At 38.2% G+C, this 27,770-nt stretch overlaps 1 protein-coding gene across 8 annotated transcripts in view; it reads right to left on the minus strand.

The window, feature by feature from the left end:
• Nucleotides 1-27,770, minus strand: part of Cep350 (centrosomal protein 350) — a 138,486-nt gene that overhangs the window by 63,930 nt on the left and 46,786 nt on the right. For all 8 annotated transcript variants that reach the window (XM_070034334.1, XM_070034335.1, XM_070034337.1 and 5 more), the window contains 10 exons: nt 27,007-27,665; nt 26,133-26,254; nt 19,563-20,638; nt 16,991-17,144; nt 13,457-13,626; nt 12,083-12,266; nt 7,198-7,400; nt 6,237-6,400; nt 1,739-1,849; nt 733-873 (listed from right to left, as the gene is read on the minus strand). In XM_070034334.1, coding sequence (XP_069890435.1) covers nt 733-873; nt 1,739-1,849; nt 6,237-6,400; nt 7,198-7,400; nt 12,083-12,266; nt 13,457-13,626; nt 16,991-17,144; nt 19,563-20,638; nt 26,133-26,254; nt 27,007-27,665 — 2,984 coding nt within the window. The remainder of the gene's footprint in view (nt 1-732; nt 874-1,738; nt 1,850-6,236; nt 6,401-7,197; nt 7,401-12,082; nt 12,267-13,456; nt 13,627-16,990; nt 17,145-19,562; nt 20,639-26,132; nt 26,255-27,006; nt 27,666-27,770) is intronic.

Below are 27,770 nucleotides of genomic sequence, written 5' to 3' on the forward strand. Positions count from 1 at the left end.
CAAGCAGAAAGAAATTTGGGAGACACTTTCTCAAATAAGAGCTGGACTCAGTGGTATGCTTCTGATATCCTATTTACCATGAAGCCTAACATAGCTATAAAACCAAACAGGATCCAATCTCAAAAATAAGGAGTAGCCGGGCGCTGGTGGCTCACGCCTGTACTCCTAGCTACTCAGGAGGCTGAGATCTGAGGATCGTGGTTCAAAGCCAGCCCGGGCAGGAGAGACCGTGAGACTCCTATCTCCAGTAAACCACCAGAAAACCGGAAGTGGCACTGTAGCTCAAGTGGTAGAGCGCTCGCCTTGAGCTGAAGAGCTGAGGGACAGCGCCCAGGCCCAGAGTTCAAGCCCCACGGCCGACAAAAAAAAAAAAAAAAAAATAAGGAGCAGGGCTAGGATGTAGCTCAGTGGCAAAGTGCTTGCCTACCAAGTGCAACATCCTGGGTTTGATACCCAGTCCCCAAAAAGACAAAAAAAAAAAAAAAAAAAGTTAAAAACAAAAATAAGAGCCGGGCGCTGGTGGCTCACGCCTGTAATCCTAGCTACTCAGGAGGCTGAGATCTGACCAAAAAAACAAACAAACAAACAAACAAAAATAAGGAGCAAAAATTAGGACTGGAGGTGTAATATCATGCTGAGAATTCCTGCTAAGCACAAACTAGAGCCCAAATTCAAAACTTTTAACACTGAAAAAAAATTTAATTTTTCATAGTTCTCACAAGTGGCTCTTACCTCACAGATCTGGCGAGCTGCATCTGTGGTAAGGCGAGCAGTCTCAGTTTGCTGAGCTGCTATTTTACAAGTTGCTTCTTGGAGGACTTCAGTCACTTCCCTCTGTGATTTAACCACCTGCTGTAATGATTCTGCATGGACCTAGCAATAAAAGATTAAAAAACAAAACAATGCTAGGTTCATTTTCTCCTCTATCCAATTAGTTTTAATTTATAAAATTGACTCCTTGTGAAAAATACACTTGACTACTATCTGAATTTCATAGTTTGTCTTAACTCCGTAATTCATAGTTGATGTGTCTGCAGACCAATAACTACTATGTATCTCAGGTGCTAGTTTTTTGAATTGGAAATAATGCTTGACTATTTATTTCATAATTTTGTAAGAAGAACCAAATGATATGAAACTTACACAAATTTACATAATACTATTTATACTCTTTCTTTTTACTCTTAAAGAATGTTGTAGTGAATTTTTTTTTTTTTTTGTCAGTCCTGGGGGCTTGAACTCTGGGCCTGGGCATTGTCCCTCAGCTCTTCAGCTCAAGGCTAGCACTCCACCACTTGAGCCACAGCACCATTTCAGTTTTCTGGTTGTTAATTGTAGACAAGCATCTCATGGACTTTCCTACCCAGGCTGGATTTGAACAGCAATCCTCAGATATCAGCCTCCTGAGTAGCTAGGATTACAGGCATGAGCCATGGCACCCAGCTTTCTAGTGAAATTTCTAAGATAAAAACTCAGAATTAAAGAATTACATAGGAGGCTGAGATCTGAGAACTGCAGTCTGAAACCAGCTGGGGCAGAAAACTCCCCATGAGACTCTAATCTCCAATTAAACCATTCAAAAACTGGAAGTGGAGTCCTGTGGCTCAAAGCAGTATAGTGCTAGCCTTGAGAAAAAGAGCTCAGGGACAATGCCCAGGCCCTAAATTCAAGCCCCATGACCAACCAAAAGAAAAAAAAAAAAAAGGAAATAATTAGTATCTGCTGCAAAGTAAGTTACCTGAGCTGCTTTATTTCGAGTTTCTTCTAACTGTCTCTGACACTCTAGAGCTTCTTGTTCAGCCTTCAGTTTCAATAGAGCCAAATCTCTCTCATGACGTTGCTGTTGAGCCTTGAAATTAAAGAAATAGCCAAACATTAATTGTAACACACTAAGTAATTTTTAACACAGTGAATATAAAACCCAATGTTATAGTTCTTTGATTGTTTTCTTTGTTTTTCTACTTTGAGGCAAGATCTGCCTATCATGTATAATACAGACTGTAACTGGCCATCTGAATTTATGGTGTTTTCAGACATGAACTACTCAGCTGACTCACAATGCTAGCTTTCTAACACAAATGATCTAGATCAAACATTTTAAGCCTAAAGAAAAGATGGTAAACAGGGGGCTGGGAAGGTGGCTCAGTGGCAAGGCGCTTGCCTTGCATGCCTGAGGCCCTGGGTTCGATTCCTCAGTACCACATAAGCAAAAAGAAAAAAGCCGGAAGTGGCGCTGTGGCTCAAGTGGTAGAACGCTAGCCTTGAGCTGAAGAGCTGAGGGACAGCGCCCAGGCCCAGAGTTCAGGCCCCACAACCGGACCAAAACCAAAAAAGATGGTAAACAGGATAGTCAGCAATTGTTTATCATTTACCAAAAGTACTTAGTGTCAGGCTCTGACGGCTCACACCTATAATCCTAGCTAATCAGGAGGCTAAGATCTGAGGATGTCCATTCAAAGCCAGCCCAGGAAGTAAAGGCCCCATGCGAGATTCTTTCCAATTAACCAACAAAAAACCAGAAGCAGAGCTGTGGCTCAAGTGGTAGAGTGCTCACCTTGAACAAAAGCAGCTCAGGGAAAGCACTTAGATAGGCCTTGAATTCAAGTCCTACACTGGGACACATATATACAAAAATTTTAGTAACTTTTCATAGAAACATTAAAAAACTTAAGGCAGCAAGATTAAGAATTGCTACCAAAAAGCTGGCTAGAAAAGGAAAACTCACAGCCTTAAACTTGTTCATTAAGATAAAAAAAATTCCTATGTAAAAAACACAAATATAATTCCACACATTTGACAATTCTGTTTTATTTTGACTGTAAGAACCAATGTCATTAAAAATGTTGTCTTTGGCCAAGCACCAACCTGTAATTCTAGCTACTCAGGAGGCTGAGATCTGAGGATGGTAGTTCAAAGCCAGACTGGGCAGAGAAGTCACTGTGAGACTCTTGTCTCTAACCACTCAAAAACTGGAAGGGATCTGTGGCTCAAGTGGTACAGCACTAGCCTTGAGCACAAAGAGGCTCAGTGACAGCAGCCATGCCCTGAGTTCAAGCCCCACAACTGACAACAAAAAAAAGAAGTTGTCTTTGTTCTCCTTTTAATCAAGATTTTTTTTGTCATTATTCCATATAACAGTCGCTACAGACATAAGATGATTTTGTTTCTTCTGAAGTATCAAATAATGTAATTTTTCTAGAAAAATGACTGTTATATTTAGTACCCAGAGCAAATTTGGAAATCCAGAATTATAAAGTAACCTAAAAGTGTCATGATGTCTTACTACTTATTCAGATTTCAAGGTGAGTAGCTCCACTGCATTAAGACCAGTTTCCTCAATCTGGTGATTTGCAACAAAATTGACATTAATCCCTTCCCATCTATTACTAGGGAGCATTTGGAAATGTCTATACAGTTTCTGTTGTACTGCCAGTGTTATCCAATCACTAGTACTTAGTGGAGGGGTACAGGATGTTGAACTCTCTGCAAAGTATGGAATAGTCCCACACAAAAAAATTGTGTTTAGGTATTTTTGGAAGAATAGCTGGAAAATAAAATTGATCAAAAGAAACACATTCACAATAGCATAAAAAATATTTAGGAATAAAGTTTAAAATCAATCAGTCAGACCTCTATGTCAAAATTATACTTCTGGATTGAAGTATTTAAACAGAAAAAGATATTAAGTTCATAAATTTGAAAGATAGACTATGGTTGTGATTCGAATTCTTCTCAGACTGATTTATAAATTCAATACGATTTTCTAATCAAAATCCCATTAGGCATGGTTTGTTTTGGGGGGGAGGGGAGAGCAAGGGAGGTAAAAATTGACAAACTAATTCTAAAAGTTATGTGGAAATGTAAACACTCTAGCATAGCCAAAACCATCCTGAAAAAAGAACAAAGTCTATATTAAGTTTAAATGAAAGTGATTACTTAAAAGCAGGATAAATACTAAAATAATTCAAATGTTTTAAAGGAAATAATGTTAAAACAACTGAACATTCATATAAAGGAAAAATGAAATTTTGACTCCTTGCTCATTTTAAATTCCCAAATCAACCTGATAGGATCACACAGTTAAAAGTAAAAACTGAAAAAAATTTGGGAAGGATAAGAATATCTTCGTTCGAACATCTTAACATCTAGGGTAGGCAAAGAGCTCTTAGAAAACAAAAGGCTCAGCTGGGCATGGTGGCCCAGACCTGTGATCCTAGAGCTTGGGAGACTGGGGAAGGATGATCAAGGTTTCCATGCCTTCCTGGGCTGAATATGAACAGTGAGACCCTGTCTCAAAACCCAAAAGAGAAAAAGGTTATAGTTACAGAAAAAAAGTTAAAAATAAGATTATATCAAATTAAAACTTGCACTATAGAAAGTAATTTTAAGAATGGAAAAAGTAAACTTGATTCCAGAATTTATAAAGAATTCCTATAACTCTGCAATTAAAAGAAAATAAATTTGAAGTAAAAAAAAAAAAGGTAAGAATGGTCACTAAAATATACAAAAAAAGGGGCTGGGAAGGTGGCTCAGTGGTAGAGCACTTGCCTTGCATGCATGAGGCCCTGGGTTCCATTCCTTAGCACCACATAAGCAAAAAGAAAAAAGTGGAAGTGGCGAGTGTGGCTCAAGTGGTAGAGAGCTAGCCTTGAGCTGAAGAGCTGAGGGACAGCGCCCAGGCCCAGAGTTCAAGCCCCACGACCAAACCCCCCTCCCCCCCAAAAAAACATATATATATATATATATATATATATATATATATATATATATATACAAAAAAGATGATCAACTTCATCATTCTTAAGAGAAATAAAAATTACAACCTTAACAACACTACTTCACACTCAGAATGACTAAGTTTAAAAAGACTGACAATACTAAATGATAGTAAGAACTGTGTACAACTGAAATTCTTACCTACTTCTATATAAGTATGTTACAAACATTTTGGAAAATGGTAAGGCAGCTTCTTGCAATCAAATATTTATACTGAACAAGCCATTAAAAAGCAGTTATTTTTGTAAGAAAAATGAAATATGTTGTCTACATAGAGCTATAAATCAGATTCAGAGTAGAAACATGTGTATCAACTGAATAAACAAACTGTGACATACTGATCCTTGGAATATTACTAGGCAAAAAATTAAAAAGCGCTAAGTGACTGTAATTCCAGCTACTCAGATCAGGAGGGATCATGCTTCAAGACAAGTGTGAGGCGAGAAGTTAGCAAGACCTCTACTAATCAATAATTTGGCCATGGTGGTACATGATGCCTGTGATGCCAACCATGTGGAGGTAAGAGGACAAAACAGGCAAAAGCAGGAGACCCTACCTTAAAATAACTAAGGTAAAAAATGGCTGAAAGCATAGCTCAACCCTAATATGACAGGGGGTAGGAAGATATGATGTGGATAAATATTACATTTATACTAACTAAAATAGGCTAACCACAAGAGTTCAAATTATATTTTAACTTACATGAAGTTCTAGAATAGGCAAAAATAAACTCATTGTGCTAGAAATCAAAATGACAATTTCCTGGGCAGGAGTGGAGGGAGTAACTGCAAGTGGGCATGTATCAGCTTTCTGGAGTAACTGTACAGTTCTGTATCTGGATTAGATGATTGTTAATTCGTGGGGGGGCGGGGGGCTCAGTGGTAGAGCGCTTGCCTTGCATGCCTGAGGCCCTGGGTTCGATTCCTCAGCACCACATAAGCAAAAAAGAAAAAAGCCGGAAGTGGCACTGTGGCTCAAGTGGTAGAGTGCTAGCCTTGAGCTGAAGAGCTGAGGGACAGTGCCCAGGCCCAGAGTTCAGGCCCCACGACAGGACCCAAAAACAAAAAACAAAAAACAAACAAACAAAAAAAAAAAACGACAACAAAAAACAATAGCCTACCCACTGAGGAACACGGCTTAGAGCTCTAGATTTTTGTCTACTAAGCCAAAGTCCTCATTTGTCTGATTTTATCAAACACCTGGGTCTCAGAAACAAGTAAAGCATTAAAACAAAACAACTGCACTCATCTCTAACAGTCAATGAAAACAGAAAATATTAAGAATTTAATTTTCACATTGTCATTAAAACAAAGCAATACTTAATGGAAAACAGTGTTTGAGAAAGAATGACTACACAATTGTTCTTTTACCAAATGTTCTTCTACCATATGTTCTATTTTAATTAACAAAGAAACGATGAAAAAAAACCAGAATAATAAAGAAGACAATCCCACCAATACCTTTATGATCTGAGCCAGAGAAACACTCTCCTGCTGAGCAAGTGAAATGCCTCTAACTCTTTCCACATCTGACAGCTGTCGCACAGACTCCTCAATAGCACTCAGATAATTGAGTTCTGCTGCCATACGATGCTGGAGGCCAGCAGGAGAAAAACGCTTAGAACCTAGAGGGCATAATGATTGTCAAATGGAAAAGTTCACATGAAATTACACTTCAGATTTCTGAAATTTATTTATTTTAAGAATTGAAATCATTTCTGCTTTCCTCTGTAGCAAAAACAGTGACTTAGTAATACAATGTATTTTAATAGTTATTTTGGTATCTCCTGATGCACACACACACACACACACACACACACACACACACACACACACACACACACACACACACACACACACACACACACACACACACACACACACACACACACACACACACACACACACACACACACACACACACACACACACACACACACCCCATAAGCACTTAGAAATACATATATGGGATATATCTTCAGGTAAGTTTTGACGAATGATGGCAACATGGGAAAAAATGCCACTATTCAATCTCTCATGCTTTTCAGTATTTAAGTTCCTATACTTTAAAAAAAAATAATTTAAAGAATAATCAAATTGACTTGAAATAACATATCCTATGGCTCAATTGAAAGATAAAGAACTTTCAGGAAAAATTCACAGCTAAAAACTTCTAAGTGGGGCTGGGAAAGTGGCTCAGTGGTAGAGTGCTTGCCCTGAATGCATGAAGCCCTGGGTTCGATTCCTCAGCACCACATAAGCAGAAAAAGCTAGAAATGGCACTGTGGCTCAAGTGGTAGAGCACTAGCTTTGAGCTGAAGAGCTCAGGGACAGTGCCCAGGCCCAGAGTTCAGGCCCCACAACCAACAAAAAAAAAACAAAAACAAAAACAAAAAACTTGTAAGTGCATGAATCTACTTGCCTGGTGTTGCAGCCGCCTCTGTTTTGTTTGTATCAGTGAAAGCTGCAGTGGACTTCAATCCTGTTGTAGTTGTAGGTACCACGACTGGAGACTTAGATCTCTCTACTGAAGATCCTGGAAGGTCACACTGTAACAATTTCTGAGAACTTGGGGATAGAGGTGAAGTTGGAGTTTTCTGAGATCTTCCCTTGTCTGATGAGCCACTAGAAGTAGTTTTGTTTCATAAAGAAATTAGAAAAAGGAAATGACTTCAAGAACAAGCTAAAAAAGTTATAAGAACAATACACACTTCTTTCTTAAGCAACATTTCCAGGACCATATCCATACACACAATACACAACACACACACACACACACACACGCGCGCGCGCGCGCGCACACACACACAAAATCAACCTAACTAAAATATATAGTATACTCGAATGAATTTCCACGGGTTAACCCCTTTCAACAATTAACATTTTAACAAAATGAATACCAGAACATCTGAAAATGTTTACTGAGATAGGTTAGAGTTGGGGGGAGGGAAACAAATGGAAAATGGAATAATGGGTGAAAAGTCCTAACACTCAATGCACATATGTAAAAATGAACTAGGAAACTTGAGGATACAGGTAGGATTGAGACAGATGGGATGGAAGAGAATGCTAGAAGGGGTGACACTGATCAAGATATACTGTACATAGAAATTGAGATGCTGACTGGAAGCCCCTGTGTATAACTACTTACAATTATTTTCAAAATTATATTCACCAAGGACAAGAACTACATGATTATCACAATAGACACACCAAAAAAGCCTTCAACAAAATGCAACATCCATTCATATTAAAAACTTTGGAGAAACTTAGAAGGAACATTCCTTAAAACAATAAAAGCTATACATAACAGACCAATAGCCAACATCATACTAAATGGGGAAATACCAAAGCTATTTCCCCTAAAATCAGGAATAAGGCAAGGATGCCCACCCTCTTCACTCCTCTTCAATATAGTTCTGGAATTCTTAGCCAGATCAATAAGGCAAGAAAAGGATATAAAAGGGATTCAGATTCACATAAGGAAAGAAGAAATTAAACTATCCAATATATAGATGACTTGATCTATAAATGACTTGATCTCATATCTAACGGATCCAAAAAATTCCACTCCCAAACTCTTAGAGCTGATCAACCACTTCGGCAAAGTAGCAGGATATAAAATTAACCTACAAAAATCTTTCTGTATGCCTCAGAGAGACAAATGGTGCACATCCTCTCTGATATATGGAAGATAATTCTAAAATGCACTAGCATATGAAAAATTAGGCTGGATTCTAGATACTCACATAGTGAGACCAAAAGAGGATAATCTTAGGAGAGGATCACAAGGGTACAATAGCCAATGCCTCTTCATATGTTTACATACACATGTTTACATAATATACATACTGAAACAAACTGCCAAGATAGGGAAACAAAGGACTTTTTTCAATGTTTTTTCTTTTTCTGATCATTCTGTAGAAGGGTGGGGGGAGGGCTCAGAATCTGAGGAAAAAGGGTTAAAAAGTACAGTGTAGAGCACACTGGACATTGATGAAAGTGAACTATGCAACTCATGAGTGGGAATGGGAGAGAATGTGGGAACAGATGACACTATGACGCACGTAAATGTAAACCCTCTGTATATCATCTCTTTAACAACAATAAAGTAAATTTAAAAATTATATTCAGTGATGAATGACTATGAGTATTCCTTTAATTTCTAGATGTTCAGTGGTAAACAAATTGGGCACAAACTGTGCCTTAAATAAAATGGGAAAGAGGGGGTCTCAATTAAATTGTTACTTCTTTCCTTCTACAATGTACAGGTATCACAAAGTCTTCTAAAATAACCATTGTGTATCAATAAAAACACAAATATATGTAAAAGACATTATCCTATAAGTGTTTTAAAATATAATTTTACAAGTTATATTTTATATATCATTTTATATTTACAATGTAAAAATGGTTGATTCTCTCCATTGACCCAGAATCACATAAAAAATATTTTCACAATATCCATATCTATTTCACCTGTTTATATATAGCTTGTAAGACTATTCCTTTTCCCTATCCTTTCTATTAAATAGCCTCTCAAAACAGTTAATAGTAACAACTTCTAAGGCATTTAGTGCAACATAAGTCACATGTGTAGATAGTGTTTCTCTGTCATGTGTAGATAGTGTTTCTCTGTCAGACAGTAAACTCATTAAAAACTTGATTTCATTATTTTTCTGGGCACTGGTGGCTCATGCTTGTAATTCTAGCTATTCAGGAGACTGAGATCTGAGGATCGAAGTTCAAAGCCCTCCTAAGGCAAAAACTCCATGAGACTCTTATCTCTAATAAACTATTCAAAAAAAGCCAGAAATGGCATTGGCACTGTGGCTCAAGTGGTAGGCAGCTCACCTTGAGCAAAAGAAGCTCAAGGACAGCACCCAGGCCCCAGGACCAGCAAGAAAAGCTAAAAAAAAAAAAAAAAAGACATTATTTCTCATCATATCAAGCATGTTGCCTTACACTAAATTTTTACTTATTGCATAAATTCAGATACTTTATATAAAGTATTTGGCACAATTCAGTGATTTCTACTGGACTAAAACAAGTTTTCCTTTAGCTTCTGATAAAATTTTGAGATAAAATTTAAGAAGTTTTTCCTTATAACTAGCATGAATATTTGAAAAGTAATTTTAAAAGTAATCCAGTCACTTACTTGTTTACAAAGCCTTTAATTTTCTATAGAAAGCTTGTAGAAATATTACAGTAGTGCTACCTTTTATATGTGGATGTTATGTTCCAAGAACTCCACTGAATGCCTAAAACTTTGGATAGTATCAAACTGATACATATTGTGATTCCTCCTATACATAGCTTAACTAAGTACTTTTCACATAGTACAGTGGCAATTTTTGGAATTTGCAAATTTTGCAATATGATATGCAAATGGGGAGTGTATACAGCTTAAGTATACTAGATAAAGAGATGATTCACATGGGAGAAGATGAAGTTATATGGTGTGAGATTTCATTATGATACTCAGAATGATGTGTACTTTAAATTAAGCATCATTTAAAAATTTGTACCACAACTGATCATGATTAAATTGAAACCCCAGAAAGGAAAACCACAGATAAAGAAACATTGCTATATTTTGAACAGTGTCTAAATTCATCTAGGGACCCTAAAAAGAATAATCATTTTAAATCACAGCATTACAGCAGACAAAGTAAGTTCTCTGTGTCTCATTCTATGGTTTCATACAAATTTAGTATCCTTTGTATAGTTTATAATTGTTTATTACCATTGCAGAAAAGATTCACTTTGACTAGCCATTCCAAAAATATGTTTATAGTGATTTCAATCACATTGTGGCTTGAAGCCAAGTCAGACAAAAACTGAATGAGACTCTATTGCAGCTAATGGCTAGGGGCAGTGACAGGAGGAAGCACAAGTAGAGGTTCACAGCTTCGGTTGGCCTCATCATAAACTGAGCCTTGAAAAGTAAACAGGGCACAAAGGGATGGCTCAAGAGGCAGAGTGCCTGTCTAGCACCGCAGGGCCCTGATTTTAACACCTAGTACTACAGACAAAAAAAAAAAAAGGAGAAGAGCAAGGGAAAAGTAAGGGAGGAGAAGAAAGAGTAAATGAAGAAAGATGATTCTTTTTTTTTGGGGGGGGGGGGAATCCGGTTGTGGGGCCTGAACTCTAGACCTGGCGCTGTCCCTCAGCTCTTCAGCTCAAGGCTAGCGCTCTTGAGCCACAGACCACTTCAAGCTTTTTTCTTTTTGCTTATGTGGTGCTGAGGAATCGAACCCAGGGCCTCAGGCATGCAAGGCAAGCGCTCCACCACTGAGCCAACTTCCCAGCCCTGAAGAAAGATGATTCTGTTTCCTTAGAGTCTCAATTTCTAGAAGGACAGAATCAGTGCATACTTAAAGTCATGTGAACAAAAAAACAGCAACTACACAGGAAGCTATGACTACAGTTTATTTGTAAACAGCACGGTAAGTAGTAAATAATGTTAAAAAGATTTGAGCAAGTGTTGAGGTCAGCAATAAGAGTGATATTTCAAAATCTGGGTGTTTTTTGTTGCTGTTGTTGTTTTGTTTTGGTTGTGGGGCCTGAACTCTGGGTCTGGGTACTGTCTCTCAGCTCTTCAGCTCAAGGCTAGTGCTCTACCACTAGAGCCACAGCGCCATTTCTGGGTTTTTCTGCTTATGTGATGCTGAGGAATCAAACCCAGGGCCTCATGCATGCAAGGCAATCACACTACCACTGAGCCACCTTCCCAGACCTCAAAATCTGTTTTTGAGTGGTTAGTCAGCAGCACAGGAGAGAAAAGTTCAGAGGAATAAATAATATCAACCCTATGGCAAAAAGATACTAAGAAGTTGTATTTAAAGAGTTGAAGAAACAGCTGAGAAGAAAATTTTGTAGACAAGGAAATAAGATACTTTATGGTAGTTCAGTGAAAACTCTTCAAGTTGAATTAGGTTGTTAGAGTTGATGGGGTCATTGTCTTTTCAAAGCACTTCATTCTAGGAAAGTAGATGCTTTTTGCAAAAAACAGTCAAGTATACCATGGCAATAAAGGGCTTTCAGACACAAAACTAGTTGTAATTGAGGTACAAAATTCCTAGAAAGATTGGAGCAATTAAAGTGAAAGGTGACCACATTCTAAAATATAGTCTAGAGCTATGAGCAAAGTCATAAAATCTACTATTTACAACATACACGATCTAACAGTAGCTCAGACATGCATAGTTAACTGTTAAGTTGAAATTTACCAAATAGATTCTTCACACTATTATGTTAATACTATTATGTTAATTATATGTGAATCAAAATATAAAATACTATACCTCACAGAATGCCCAGAAAGTTCTTCTAAAGTGCTTTCAGTGTCAAAAATCTGCTCATAATCTTTAGCAGAAAGTTTACTACTGGTCCTAGATTTCTTTCCTTGATGGGAGCCACCTTCTGAACTAGATTGTACTTTTTCCTCATCAAGTAAGTTCTGAACATTTCCAGTGAATGAATCAAACCCTGGAACACAAATTTCTTATAAATATGACTGACATTAGAGACACTGAGCTATATAGCTAACCTATAGATTTTAATAAAATACTTGAAAAATATGGACAAAAATACTTGAAATTTTAACTTATTTTAAAATGTGTTTTCTAGACCTAAAATAAAGCACTTAATCTTTCTGCTCATTTAAGAAAGTAAAGTCTTCAAGCATCAATACCTTCTACTTGATATTAATAAACAGCTCTTTATTCAACCAGTAATACAACCAAAAAATAAGGATTTTTAAAGATAAAATGCTGAGATAAGAGAAAAACAGTATTAGTTCCCAAGATAGTTACACAAATCTTCTTGAAAATTCCATAGTAAAAACTGTGTAGCCAGATTCATAAAAAATGTTTATATTCTCTGATTAAGAATAAACTTACTTTGCCAATTACTGATGGCTCACACCTATAATACTAGCAACTCAGGAGGCTGAGATCTAAGAATCATAGTTCAAAGCCAGGCCAGGCAAGAAAGTCTATGAGACTCTTATCTCCACTTAATCACCAAAAAGACAAAAGTGGAGCCGTGGTTCAAGCAGCAAAGCCCCAGTCTTGAACAAAAAAGCTCAGGGTTCAAGCCCCAAGACTGGCACAAAGATAAATAAATAAATAACCTTACTTTGTAGGGATATATCCTATTGAGATTATTGAAAAATTATTTTTTGCCTCAGTTATATTTTTGGATAGGGTCTCACATTTTTTGCCTAGCTATCCTTGGATCATAATCCTTCCTATGCTTCCCACACAACTGGAACTATAGACATGCACTAATACATCCAGTTTGTTTGTTGAGATGGGTTCAGCCAACTTTTTACCCTGTCTGGCCTCAATTATAATCATCTTGATGTCTACCTCCTGAGTAGCTGGTATTACAGGAATATACCACCATACCTGGCCTACACTTCTTTACTATCATGAAGAAATTCCTCTAACTTCTTTTTTTTTTTTTTATTTAGAGAATACTTTATTAGTTTCTGTAATCAAACCCACGTAGATAAGACCTTACATATTTAATACAGTGCGTTTACCCCTGTACAAATGGAAAAAAATTAAGTTTAACATTTTCCTCTAACTTCTTATAGAATCAATTCATAACTTTAGAGCACTACCATAAAATCACTGGTAAGAGAAAAAGTCACCATGCATAATTCCACTTACATTCCATCTTTTCCTTTTTTCCCTTCTTTCCTTTGGAAGTAGATGAATGAGATGATGCAACAGACAGGGCTCCTGATGAGTGCTGAGAAGTAACATCCGTAGAAGAAACATCATAGGCAAGTTTTCTGCTAGAATGGCCCTCTTGAATGCTTAAATTGCTACCAATAATACTGTAAAGAAAAAGTAAAAGTGGCTGAAGAAAAAAATATGGAGTCTGAGTGAGGTTACAATTCTATTTTTAAGCAACTCTGAATGTGTAGAACAGACACAATAACCAAGCCTATCCCTGAAAAGAAGTTGCTAAAAGTAAAAGGAATGTCCAAAGCATATTGTGAGAACTAACTCCCTTTATGAATTTTGTGGTAGTGTATAGAGATGTCAACTAGAGGGCAACAGAGTATAGAAATAGAGCAAATACAAGAAACAGGATCGCTGGGAAGGTGGCTCAGTGGTAGAGCGTGCCTAAGGCCCTGGGTTTGATTCCTCAGCACAACATAAGCAAAAAGTAAAAAGCCGGAGGTGGTAATGTGGCTCAAGTGGTAGAACACTAGCCTTGAGCTGAAAGAGCTGAGGGACAGTGCCCAGGCCCAGAGTTCAGGCCCCATGACCAGACCCAAAAAAAAGAAAACATTTAAAAGGGCTGGGAAGGTGGCTCAGTGGTAGAGCGCTTGCCTTGCATGCCTGAGGCCCTGGGTTCGATTCCCAAGCACCCATAGCAAAAAAAAAAAAAAAAGAAAAAAGCCAGAAGTGGCGCTGTGGCTCAAGTGGTAGAGCGCTAACCTTGAGCTGAAGAGCTGAGGGACAGCGCCCAGGCCCAGAGTTCAGGCCCCACAACCGGACCCGAAAAGAAAAGAAAAAAAGAAACAGGATCATCTTGTTAGAAGCCTTAAAATAAAGGTAATGACTTTGAGCACAGACTCTATGTGTCTTCTTATTTTTACTGATACAAAAAGTGGTTCGTGTATATTTCGTATTAAACTTTTTATTAAGTAAACTTATAAAAATCAAGAAAATAAGAAAAAGGTCTTAAAACGTGGTTAAACTAAAGACATTTAAAAATCTATTTAAGCCAGGTGCAGGTGGCTCACACCTGTAATCCTCACTACTCAGGAGGCTGAGATCTGAGGATCACGGTTCAAAGGCAGCCTGGGCAGGAAAGTCCATAAGACTCTTATCTCCAATTAACCACCAGAAAACGGGAAATGGCACTGTGGCTCAAGTGGTAGAGAGCACGCCTTGAGCTGAAAAGCTGAGGGACAGCGCCCAGGCCCCGAGTACAAGCCCTATGACTGACAAAAAAAAAAAAAAAAAAAAAAAAAAAGAAAGAAATCTATTTAATCACCAGAAGAATTTAACTATAACCAAAGGTGGCTTCCATTCTTCTTTTTTCCTTGTCAGTATAAAGCCCAGATTGTTCTCTATGGCTCAATTTATTATTCAGAAAAATGTCAGGTGAATTGTTTACTAAAGCTGAGCCAATATAAATAAACTAGTATTTCAGATGTGGGAGAGAAAAAATAGGATGTTGAATACCACAAAGTTTGGTCTCTATTTCTACACAACTTTGTAATTTTATACAGCATAACTATTTCTCTCCAGTAAGTTTACAGAGAATACTAACATTAACCAGCAGATAAAATGCATTAAATCATATTAATTGATGATGTGTCACAGCATTAAATCTTTTAAAGTATTTTAAAGATCTTTTCTTATAGCTCAAAAGTTAAAACTATACCTTTCCTGTTATAATTTTAATAAGATTTGTTTTTTTTTTTTTGTTTTTTTCTTTTTTTTTGTTGGTCGTGGGGCTTGAACTCTGGGCCTGGGCGCTGTCCCTCAGCTCTTCAGCTCAAGGCAAGCGCTCTACCACTTGAGCTACAGTGCCACTTCCGGTTTTCTGGTGGTTTATTGGAGATAGGAGTCTCACGGTCTCTCCTGCCCGGGCTGGCTTTGAACCGCGATCCTCAGATCTCAGCCTCCTGAGTAGCTAGGATTACAGGCGTGAGCCACCAGCGCCCGGCCTAAGATTTGTTTTTCTTCTTCCAATTATATCTAATTTTTGTGAGCTCATCAAATAATTTTATGTGGACTATAACTGGTGTGCAAAAAAAATGAAGAATCGCATGTTAATTTTAATTAACTAAATATACTAATGTACTTAGTATTTTCATTTGTTTATTTATTTACTTATTTTGCCGGTCCTGGGTCCTGAACTCTGGGCCTAGGTGCTGTTCCTTAGCTCTTCAGCTCAAGACTAGCACTCTACCACTTGAGCCACAACACCACTTCCAGTTTTTTCTGTTTATGTGGTGCTGAGGAATAGAACCCAGGGCCTCATGCATGCTAGGCAAGCACTTTACCACAGAGCCACCTTCCCAGCCCCCTATTTTCATTTATTTTAACCATTAAAAAAAAAGAAATTCTTTCCAGCAAAGTCTAATTCACTTAATAAGTCATTTCAGTTTCTGCTCTAAAACAGGAATATTATCAATATCATACCCATTCAGGCTATTTAAAAAAATAAGTTAATATAAAGTCTTGCAGTTCTATGCCTTGCACTTATCTGATGGCCAGGCTCTGGTGGCTCATGCTTACTGTAATCCTAGCTACTCAGGAAGATGAGATCTGAGGATCACGGTTCAAACCCAGCCAAGGCAGGAAAGTCAGTGAGACTCTTATCTCCAATAAACCACTAGAAAACTGGAAGTGGCACTGTGGCTCAAGTGGTAAAGCACTCGCCTTGAGCTGAAGAGCGCAGGGACAGCACCCAAGCCCAGAGTTCAAGCCCCACAACCAACAACAACAACAAAAAATTATTGGATGTTGCCAGGCACCAATGGCTCAAACCTATAATCCTAGTCAGGAGGCTGAGATCTGAGGATCATGGTTCAAAGCCAGCCCGGGCAAGAAAGTCCATGAGACTCTTATATCCAATAAACCACTAGAAAACCGGAAGTGGCACTGTGGCTCAAGTGGTAAAGCGCTCCCCTTGAGCTGAAGAGCATAGGGACAGCGCCCAAGCCCAGAGTTCAAGCCCCACAACCGACCAAAAATAAAAAGAATGCTGGGGGCTGGGAAGTTGGCTCAGTGGTAGAGCACTTGCGTTGCATGCATGAGGCCCTGGGTTCGATTCCTCAGCACCACATAAACAGAAAAAAAAGCCGGAAGTGGTGGTGTGGCTCAAGTGGTAGAATGCTAGCCTTGAGCTGAAAAGCTGAGGGACAGCGCCCAGGCCCAGAGTTGAGGCCCCACGACCAGACCCCCCCCCCAAAAAAAAGAATGCTGGGATGCAGGTAGGTACTAATATTTTCTCCATTTTAAAATAAAGGAAACTTACACATAAAGAGATTAAGTGATATGCACAAATACTAAGCAACTAATAATGAGATTTTAAGGATTTAAAACCAGAGTCCATGTTCTTCTACATATAGCCTCTAAATGTATCATTCAACACGAAATTTTGACTTATTCTCAAGCCATAGTTCTTATTTGTACATTTATTTTACTCTTCAGACTTTAGTCCATGTTGCTTACTTAGATTCAAGAGCTGACTTTTTTTCTGTCAAAGTTCCACTCCCTGGAGAGGAGACAAAATCATCTTCATATGAAACACTGCTTAAAGGGGTTGTGAGGGCACTCAAAGGCTGTGATGCTGATGTTCCTCTATCTAATCTGTCTTCAAAACCAGCTAAAAGAAATAATTAAAGCATAGTTAAAAACTAAAATTGAAAAAAACTATCAGCAAAGCAAAGCATTCTAGAAAATAGAGATTAATGATATGTAGAGAGAGTCTTGTTTGCTTTTACCTGGGCCTATTTTCAATTTACCTTCTTATCTAGCAAGGTATATTTTGAACATTCTATTAGGAAAATTTTCAAATATAAATGAAAATAACACAGTATAGGGAAATCAAAGTATCCATTACTCAATTTCAACAATGACCAATACATAAGCCATCATTAAAACTCCTATTCCTCACATCCATGTCTCAGATTATTTTGAAACATCCTATATAACATAGTATGTCATATCTCAACATTTCAGTATAACTATAAAAAAAATAGCCGGGCATCAGGGGCTCATGCCTGTAATCCTAGCTACTCAGAAGGTTGAGATCTGAGGTCATGGTTCAAAGTCAGCCTAAAGGAAAGTCCGTGAGACTCTTATCTCCAATAAACCATTCAAAAAACAGGAAGTGGCACTGTGGCTCAAGTGGTAGAGTGCTTGCCTTGAGCTGAAGAGCTCGGGGAAAGTGTCCCGGCCCAGAGTTCAAGCCCCACGACTGACCCCCCCCCCAAAAAAAAAATCGAGCTGAGTGCTGGTGGTTCATGCCTATTATCCTTATCTATTCAGGAGTCTAGGACCTGAGGATTATAGTTCAAGGCAAGCTCAGACAGAAATGTCTGTGAGACTAAGTCTCAAAACAACAACAACAACAAAAAAAAAAAAAAAAAAAAAAAAACAGGCCAGGCACTGGTGGCTCACACCTGTAATCCTAGCTACTCAGGAGGCTGAGATCTAAGGATCGTGGTTCAAAGCCAGCCGGGGCAGGAAACTCTGTGAGACTCTTATCTCCAATAAACCACTAGAAAATCAGAAGTGGCACTGTGGCTCAAGTGGGAGAGCGCTCGCCTTGAGCTGAAGAGCACAGGGACAGCGCCCAAGCCCAGAGTTCAAGCTGACTGACAAAAAAAAAAAAAAAGAGAGAGAGAGCAACATTATATAAAAGATTGTACAAGATCATAAAGAAGTACTTAAATGTAAACATAAATCCTAGGAAATAGCAATGTAACAGCCAGTTGAGCCTAAGAGATATAAATGAGAGATTCATTTGTCATAATTTGCTTACTCTTTAGAGTAAAAACTTCCAATAAGTTCTAAAGCTATGTTAGTATAAGCTGGGTAGAATCCACCAAAATAAAATAGAAAGAGCCTGGCGGGTGGCTCATGCTTGTAATCCTAGCTACTCAGGAGGCTGAGAGCTGAGGATCATGGTTCAAAGCCAGCCTGGGCAGGAAAATCCATGAGATTCTTATTTCCAATTAACCACCAGAAAACCAGAAGTTGCAATGTGGCTAAAGTGGTAGAGTGCTCATTTTGAGCTTCCTGAAGAGCTCAGGGACAGCATCCAGGGCCACAGTTCAAGCCCCATGACTGACAAAAATAAAAATTAAAAAAAAAAAAAGAGAAAGAGACTCAAAAGGAACTAAACCTTCACCAAAGAGGGAAGTTGGGATGCAGAACTACAGAATAAAAAGACAAATTTAGAAGCTAGTCTTAGAGGAGATGAAAACATAGCTCAATGGTAGAGAACCTGCCAAGGAGGTACAGGGATTTACAAGGCCCAGGGTCCAACCCCAGAACTATATACATATACACATACATACATATATATCTTAAGCCTCAAAAAATAAACATATAGCTACATTGTTCTTCAAAGTCTAAAATTTGTTTTAGCAAACAATATTTTTGTAATTTCTATGTAATTGCCCTTTTCAATTCTTAACCACTATATTATCAGGAGTCACAAGTCACTGGTTTAGAAACATACTTGAGCCCAGGTACCAGTGGCACACACCTATAATACTAGCTACTCAGGAGGCTGAAATCTGAGGACTGCAATTTGAAGCCAGCCCAGAGAAAAAAGTCTTTGAGACTCTTATCTCCAATTAACCAGAATGGATGGAAGCAGAGCTGTGGCTCAAGTTGTAGAGCACCAGCCTTGAGCCAAAAAGCTAAGGGACAGCGTCCAATCTTTAATATAAATAATAATACACACACAAAAACAAACATATTTAACTTGTCTAAATATATAAGTATGGCCACAGAAAAACTAATATAGGCTTGATATATATCCAATACTCAATACAACACCTATGAGTTTCTCTAAACTATATCAAAATTTCTGTAACTACCTATTTTATGACAACAAAAACTACAAAATAAAAATTTTAAGATTCAACTATTAATGCTCTAGTTAAATAATCTCACAGATACTCTCCAATATTCAAGTAATAAAAATGAAAAATGTTGTGGGCTTAGTACAAATTTTGCATAGAAATTATAAAAATAATTTATCTTAAGATAACATCCAGATAGTACCCACCTTTACTTTTCTCTCCTTTTCCATATAGCTGATATGATTTGGTAAAAATATTAATGACACTATGTGGGCTTCCCTTTGCCAATTCTTCCCATGGTCCTTTGCTATGCACCTCACCTAGATGCCCAAAAAGTGGCAAAAATTTCTCAGCTTCCTTCTGAAACTCTTTGATGGGCTCATAAGGATTTTTTTCTCCAGCACAAAATTCTTTCTCTTTTAAGATTTCTGCTACCTTCAAAAGAGGCTGTCTATCCCGGCCACCTTCTTCTTCAGAGAGACTCCCTTCACTAAGAAGAGGCCCTTCACTAACTGAGTCTGTGCTGGAGCCAACAGATCTTTTGGCTTTTTCTTGAGAACCAGCTTGTACATCAGAGCCAGAAGAGTCAGTCTGTCTCTTACACAACTGTGCCAGCAGCCCTCCTGGTTTGGGACCAGGGGATCTCATTCTGAAGCTTGATATGGCACTCTGAGGTCTTATCATCTCAGGAAGCTTTTTAAATTCACTAAGGTTGCCTACACCAGGAAGATCATCATCAAAAGTTGCATGAGATACACAGGTTCCTAACATCTTTTGAATTCGGGCCGAGAAAACATCTTCTGTATCTTCTTTCACAGGTGGACTTAAAGCTTTGGTCCAAGGTCCATCTTCTTGAGGTGCTTGCTGTACATCAAACTCAGCGTTCCAAACTGATCCATAGTTAATGTTGGCTCCAGCTAATTTTTTGGCTTCACTTTCAATCCTGCTAGACAAAGAAGCAGCTGTTGCCTTCAAGGCTTCAATACGATCCAGTTTACTCTTATATTGGCTGGCACTAGGTTTTAACAAGGCATCTGGATTTACAGCTGGTGAGGTCAGAAACGGTTGAGGTGTAAAACTTAATGGTCCTGAAGCCATATTATGACTCTTCTTGGCTGGTAAAATAGATTCAAAATCCTTGTGCAAAATTCCTACATGTTCTAAATTCAAGAGATGGGAGAGTAAATTTCCAGCTGTTCCAACAAGAGGCTGTGGTTGGGAACTGTGAATTTGTGGGCTCAATCTGTCAGGCTGCATCCATGTAGGGTCCACCAAGTCTCTTCTGTAAATTGAAGTTACAATTTGTTATTTAACACAGCAACTCATAAAAAGCATTTTTTTTTCTCTGTTCTTGCTGAGGGGGGAAACAAGTCCAGGGGCTGCGTCAAGCACTCTACCACTGCGAGACATCCCAAGCCCAAATCATCATTATTTTGTTAATTTTATTTCCCTCTAACACCTCAAAGTAATGCATATATACTTGAAACAAATGGACTAGGGTAATTATAGCTCAAGTGGTAAAGACTGCTTGCTGTCTAACAAGCACAAGTCTCTTAAAAGCGTAAAATTATTCATAGCTAAACAATGAAAATGAGCCATTAATATGTTTGCTTATATTTATACCCTTCCTAACCATCCATCCATCTATCTATCTATCTATCTATCTGTCTGTCTGTCTGTCTGTCTGTCTGTCTGTCTGTCTGTCTGTCTGTCTGAGTCTATATCTGTATCTAAATCTATGTTATGCTTTGGGTGGTTTTGTTTGAACAAAAGTAAGATTACAGTGGCCACTGGTGGCACACATCTGTAATCCTAGATACTCAGGAGGCTGAGATCTCAGGATCACAGTTCAAAGCCAGCCAGTTTATCTCAATAAACTACTCAAAAAAGCCAGAAGTGGAACTTGGCTCAAGTGGTAGAATGCTAGCCTTTCAAAGAGGCTCAGGGACAGCACCTAGGCCCAGAGTTCAAACTCCTGGGCCAGAGAGGGGAGGTGGAGTGTGGCAGGCAGAATCGCATCATAATATGGCTTAGCAAACTGCTTTTTTAAAAAAAACAAAAACAAAACCAGTCCTAGAGCTTGAATTCAGGGCCAGAGCACTGTCCCTGAGCTTCTTTTGCTCAAGGCTAGCACTCTACCATTTGAGCTACAATGCCACTTCCGGATTTTTCTGTTTATGTGGTACTAAGGAATCGAACCCAGGGCTTCATGTATGCTAGGCTAACACTCTACCACTAAGTTACATTCCCAGCCCTATAGGTTATTTTTGTTTTTGCTTTTCCTTAAACTCTGGGTCTGGGAGCTATCTCTGAGCTCCTTTTGCTCAAGGTTAGTGCTCTACCACTTGAGCCACAGCTCCATATCCAGCACACTGCTTTTTTTGTTTGTTTGTATTTTGGTCAGTCATGAGGCTTGAACTCAGGGCTTGGGCGCTGTCCCTGCGCTCTTCAGCTCAAGGCCAGTGCTCTAATGCGTGAGCCACAGTGCCACTTCTGGTTTTCTAGTGGTTTATTGGAGATAAAAAGTCTCACAGAGTTTCCTGCCCAGGATGGCTTTGAACTGTGATTCTCAGATCTCAACCTCCTGAGTAGCTAAGATTACAGGCATGAGCCACCAGTGCCTGGCAAGCACAGTGCTTTTTATCAACCAAGATATTAACTATTGGGGCTGGGAAGGTGGCTCAGTGGTAGAGCGCTTGCCTTGCATGCATGAGGCCCTGGGTTCGATTCCTCAGCACCACATAAGCAAAAAGAAAAAAGCTGGAAGTGGTGCTTTGGCTCAAGTGGTAGAGCACTAGCCTTGAGCTGAAGAGCTGAAGGACAGTGCCCAGGCCCAGAGTTTAGGCCCCACAACCGGACCCAAAAAAAAAAAAAAGATATTAACTATTAAAAGAATAATATCAAGCCCGGCGCCAGTGGCTCATGCTTGTAATCCTAGCTGCTGAAGAGGCTGAGATCTGAGGATCGTGGTTCAAAACCAGCCCGGACAAGGAAAGTCCGTGAGACTCTTATCTCCAATAAACCACCAGAAAACCGGAAGTGGCACTGTGGCTCAAGCGGTAGAGTACCCACCTTGAGCTGAAGAGCTGAGGGACAGCGCCCAAGCTCAGAGTTCAAGCCCCATGACCGACAAAAAAAGAATAACATCAAGTTTTGTACTTGGTCTTATGCACTATTTTTAGTTGATGACATGAAGATACACATCAAATCTGCAGGTGACAGAAAACTGGGAGCCATAGCTGCCACACACACAAAAAAAGACCAAATTTGATTCAAAATCATTTATAAAGGTTGAAAATTCAGACTAAACTAAAATGTTAAGTACCACCTGGAAGAGAGTAACCAAAGCGAAAAAGAAACAGGTAAGTATGTCAAACAAGATTTGGTTGACAGTTTAGTTATAGCATTCTTTCATACTGAAGGGCTACAAAAAAAAAAAGAAACAACTAAAAGAAAACTAGAAGCTGGGTGCTGGTGGCTCACACCTGTAATCCTAGCTATTCAGGAGACTGAGATCTGAGGATCGTGGTTCAAAGGCAGCCCTGGCAGGAAAGTTTGTGAAACTCTTACCTCCAATTAACCACCAGAAAACCAGAAGTGGCACTGTGGCTTAGGTGGCAGAGCACTTGCCTTGAGCTAAAGAGCTCAGGGACAGCACTCCGGCCCAGAGTTCAAGCCCATGAGGGACCAAAAAGGAAAAACAAAGAAAACTAGAATATAGATTATATGTCACAAAATACAGGCTGTTAAAAATGAAAGACATTAGGGTCTAAGCTAAGCTACTAGTAATAGGAATACAAAGAAAATTATAGCATCCTGAGATAGTAATGAAGGCTAGCCAAGGCACATATGTATAACCCTAGTGAGGAAAATTTTTTAAAAGTTCTGGAAGTGTGGCTCAAGAAGTAGTATGCAGGGGCTGGGAAGGTGGCTCAGTGGTAGAGCGCTTGCCTTACATGCCTGAGGCCCTGGGTTCGATTCCTCAGCACCACATAAGCAAAAAGCCAGAAGTGGCACTGTGGCTCAAGTGGTAGAGCGCTAGCCTTGAGCTGAAGAGCTGAGGGACAGCGCCCAGGCCCAGTGTTCAGGCTCCACAACTGGACCCAAAAATAAAAATAAAAAAAAAATTTAAAAAAAAAAGAAGTAGTATGCATGCTAGCAAGCAAAAGTCTCTGCGGTCAAAAAAAGAAAGAAAAGATACCAAAAGTGTTTTAAATTCAAGTATGTAAGAGAGGCAATTTTATGCAAGTGCTATGTTGACAGAAAAACAGGGGAAATAAAAATAAAACACTTAGTCCAGTTAAGATTCAAACTTTTCCTGATGGTTTTAAGATCTAGCAAGGCTGACAAATTAATAAACAACTGAAGTACAAGGTCATACGACTAAAGCAAAGATATATGAAGTTCAATACGATGTAGATGGCTGGCCTAGCAAAGTGACTTTTTAGCTGAATCTCAAAGTGTTCAAGGTCAAATATATAGTGTGGAGTTTTCCAGGTAGGTAATAAAATTATAGGGCATTGAAAAGTATGGAAAAGTAGCTGGGTACCAGTGGTACAAATGTATAATCATAGCTACTCATGAAGCTGAGAATTGAAGAATCATGACTAAAAGTCAGTCCAACCAGACTCTTATCTCCAATTAACCAGCAAAAAGTCCAAAGTGGAACTGTGGCTCAAGTGGCATAACATTTTCAACTTGTGTGAAAAAACTAAGAGACAGCACCCAGTCCCTGAGTTCAAGCCCTAGCATAAGCACAACCTCACCCCTCACCCACACAAAAATAAAAGCTTGGAAAAGAAATGCAATATTCTAAGAATAAAATAAAATGGTGGTAAACATCAATAATCCTAGCTACTTAGGAGGCTAAAAATAAAGGATCATAGTTCAAGACTAGGTCAGACTCCATCTTAGCAGAAAGGTAAGACATGATGAGTATCATCCCAACTATGATGAATAGCATCTGTGGCTATGTAGGCAGAAAATGAGACAGTATCAAACACCAACCAATAGAAAAAGGGCTAGAGGCATGGCATAGTGGTAGAGCACATAAGTATATAGCAAGCGTAAGATCCTGACTTCAAATCCAAAAAATAAAATGATTCTTAGAATGATGTAAACAGGAAAAATGAAGTAAGAAAATGAAAGCAACAAGTAGGTACCTTAGGTCAAAGGATTGATAGTAAGAGGAAGGAGACACAATGTATATACATATTAAAACATGACACACAATACCTTCTAAATTGTATGTTCAATTTTTATGTGTCAGGTTTGGTTTTTGGGGGTTTTGTTTTTTAAAGCTGGATACCAGTGACTCATGCCTATAATCCTAGCTACCCAGGAGACTGAGATCTGAGGATTACAATTTGAAGCCAGCCAGGGCAGGAAAGTTTGTGAGACTCTTAACTCCAATTATGCACCAAAAACCAGCCGGAAGTGGGGTGACTAAGAGGCTAAGGGACAGAGTACTAGCCTTGAGCAAAAAATCTCAAGAACAATCCCTAGGCCCTGAGTTCAAGCCCCAGGGCCAGTGCATACACACACACACACACCAACAAATTTAAAAGGAAGGAGGGAAAGTTGGGAGAAACAGGTACTAGAATCTGACAAAAGATTTCTGTTTGGAGTGCTTCTAATACTGGGTAACTTGTTTAGAATTATAAGACATCTCAGAGAAAGGTAAAAATTAGAGACATGAATCCAATAAGGTAGGTTGACAACAATAATAAAATGAAGAGAATTCCCTACCCAAAAAGTATTTACAACTTTTAAAAAGTTTGTGTTTGATTGAAATTTACAAATTTATTTGTAACAGTAAACAAATCATTTGAAACATTTTACTTATTAGAATTAAATGCATAGAATGCTTAAAAGCATTAGCTTTTGGAGTCATATTGCCCAAGTTCAAAACTATCTCCACCACTAATGTTTTGACTTTGAGAAGACACATTTAATTCTAAGTCTCAGTCATCTCTTCTACGAAACAGAAAAGACAATTATGTCTGTACTAAATATCTGACTCAGTGGTAGATCTCTTAAATGGCTACCATCCATGAGGCTCTGAGTTTGAGCCCTAGCCCAAAATACTTGAAACCTAAGAAATGTTCAATAAATATTAGCTATATTATCAATCTTATTTTCGGGGTGAGAGAAAAGAGGATGGTGTGCATTAACCACAAACTGTAAAATGATTTGATTTCTATTTGTGCATTCTTAAGAGTTTCAAAATCTTTCTCTTCAAAGTATAATGTGTAACCATGCAACTTTATGCTGTGATATATCCACCCAACAAAATTTCATTATGTGTTTGGTTCAGAGAAGACAACAGTGTTTCCAACTAAAGAAGGAACTGACACTGACAATGGATTATACCCTGCACTGAAGCTTTTAAAATTCTGTGTAATACCTGGTATACATTCAGTTCTTATTCTTAAAACACACCAAAACAGAATATTTTCTAGTTCTGATAAATACATAAAATTAAGTTTTTCATTAATGTATTCTAGTTTATATTACATGACAACTAGTTAGAAATATAATAGTAAAGGAAACTTAATTATAAGAGGAACATAACTTAAAGGGCTGAGGATACAGTTTGGAAAAGTATTTGTCTAGCATATGCAAGGTCCTAAATTCAATCACCAGCACAATCAATCAATCAATCAATCACAGCTAACATTTGAAAACCTAAGTAAGGCATAGGGTAAATTAACATAAGACCACAATAAATTTAATTAAATGATAGAATCTTAATTATCTTTCATTCTCTTTTTTACCTTGCAAGAGGCTGTGGTGGTTCTGACAGAGACATGTCACTACTGGAAGATGCACTTGGGGGACGTTCCTGTACTTTGTTTTCTTTATCAGATTCCCCAGATGGCTGATACCCTGGTCTTGCCTAGAAGAAAAAGCCATCTCATCACGAAGATCTCTTCAAGTAGCACATAAGGAACTCATAAGTCATTTCAGTTTAACTATCAGAATGATCTTAACTTTAATGAATCGATAAACCAGAGGATTTTTCCATATAATAAAACAATCAAATTCAGTTTGTCTTAAAAACAACTATTATAATTAACAGCAAACATCATCTAAAATCCAAGTAGGACATCTAATCCTAACTGCATAATTAGGATGAAGTAATATCCTTTTTACCCTGTTTTTTCAAAATGGGTAAAAAAAGTAGTATACCTAACCTTTGCAGGATTATGATTTACTAAAGCTTAATCATATTAAACAAAGCCTTTAAAACAGGGTGCAATACCTCAATGCATATTCAGTTATTCTCCTAAAAACATTAGCACATCAAACTAAAATGTTTTCTAATTTTGAAAAATATACCAAACTAAATATTTCATTAACGTAATCTAGCTTATATATTATAGGCTAAGTATTTACTCAGTACTATAATGACAACTCAGAAGGAATATAGACAAAGAACATCAGTAGCAATCAATGCTATTCTTCATCTCTTTTTTTCCCATCATATTGTCCAAATTTTTCTTCATATGTAATAAATTTCATAAAAGACCACGACTGTTAAAAATATTATGTGAGCATTTACCTGAATAATAGGATGGTGGGTAATTTTTAAATAACATTGTATAGGAAATAACTTTTTTCTGACCTTTGTGTTTCTGCTACTATTACCTGTGCTTCCTGTGTAACATGTTGATGGGCTGGCTCTTCCAGCAAAGTCTTTTCTATTAGAAATTTGGAGTACGTTTCCTGAAGTCGCCTAGCTGTTGATGGATCAGATGGAGGCACATTTTTTGCTTTAGTAAAGGCTTCTTTCTGTTTCCGGTACAGCTCTTGTAATCGTTTGTTTTTCTGTTCAGTAGCCTCCTTTTGAGCCTTCTTCTCTTCATTTTGTTTCCTTTTCCTTTCCTCCTGTTGTCTAACAATGTATTGTCGTACTTCATCTGTGTCATAGTGGCGCTTTTTGGAAATGACAGGGGGATCTTCATTAGCTGTTATTTTGTCAGGTTTTCTTTTCACTAGGCTATGACTCCGAGAAGCTGGTACAGATGTGGATGACTTTGGATTCTGTATCTCTCCTGTCTCTTGCTTCACAGTCTGAGCTGTGGAATCCAGCTGCAGGTCATCAAGAATTCCACGAATTTCAACAGGTAAAAAGTCCTTGTTTAAGGCAACATTATCCTCTTGCTTATTGTCTAGAAGAGACGGCGCAGATTTCTTTATATTATTTTCAGACCGAGTTCTACTTCTTGAACGTTCTGAGCTGCGAGGAAGATGTCTATGTGAAACATCCAACCTAGGATCGGATTCTGCTCTTCCAATATGAGCCCCTGGAATGTATGAATTGTTGGTGACACATGAAAATTCTATATTCACTCTTAAGATTTATTTTAATAATAAAAAACTTAGCGAATACCAAAGAAGAATTTCTTTCT

Source organism: Dipodomys merriami, unplaced genomic scaffold, assembly GCF_024711535.1.
Source record: "Dipodomys merriami isolate MVZ:Mamm:240054 unplaced genomic scaffold, mDipMer1.0.p SCAF_24, whole genome shotgun sequence".
Taxonomy (NCBI): Eukaryota; Metazoa; Chordata; class Mammalia; order Rodentia; family Heteromyidae; genus Dipodomys; species Dipodomys merriami.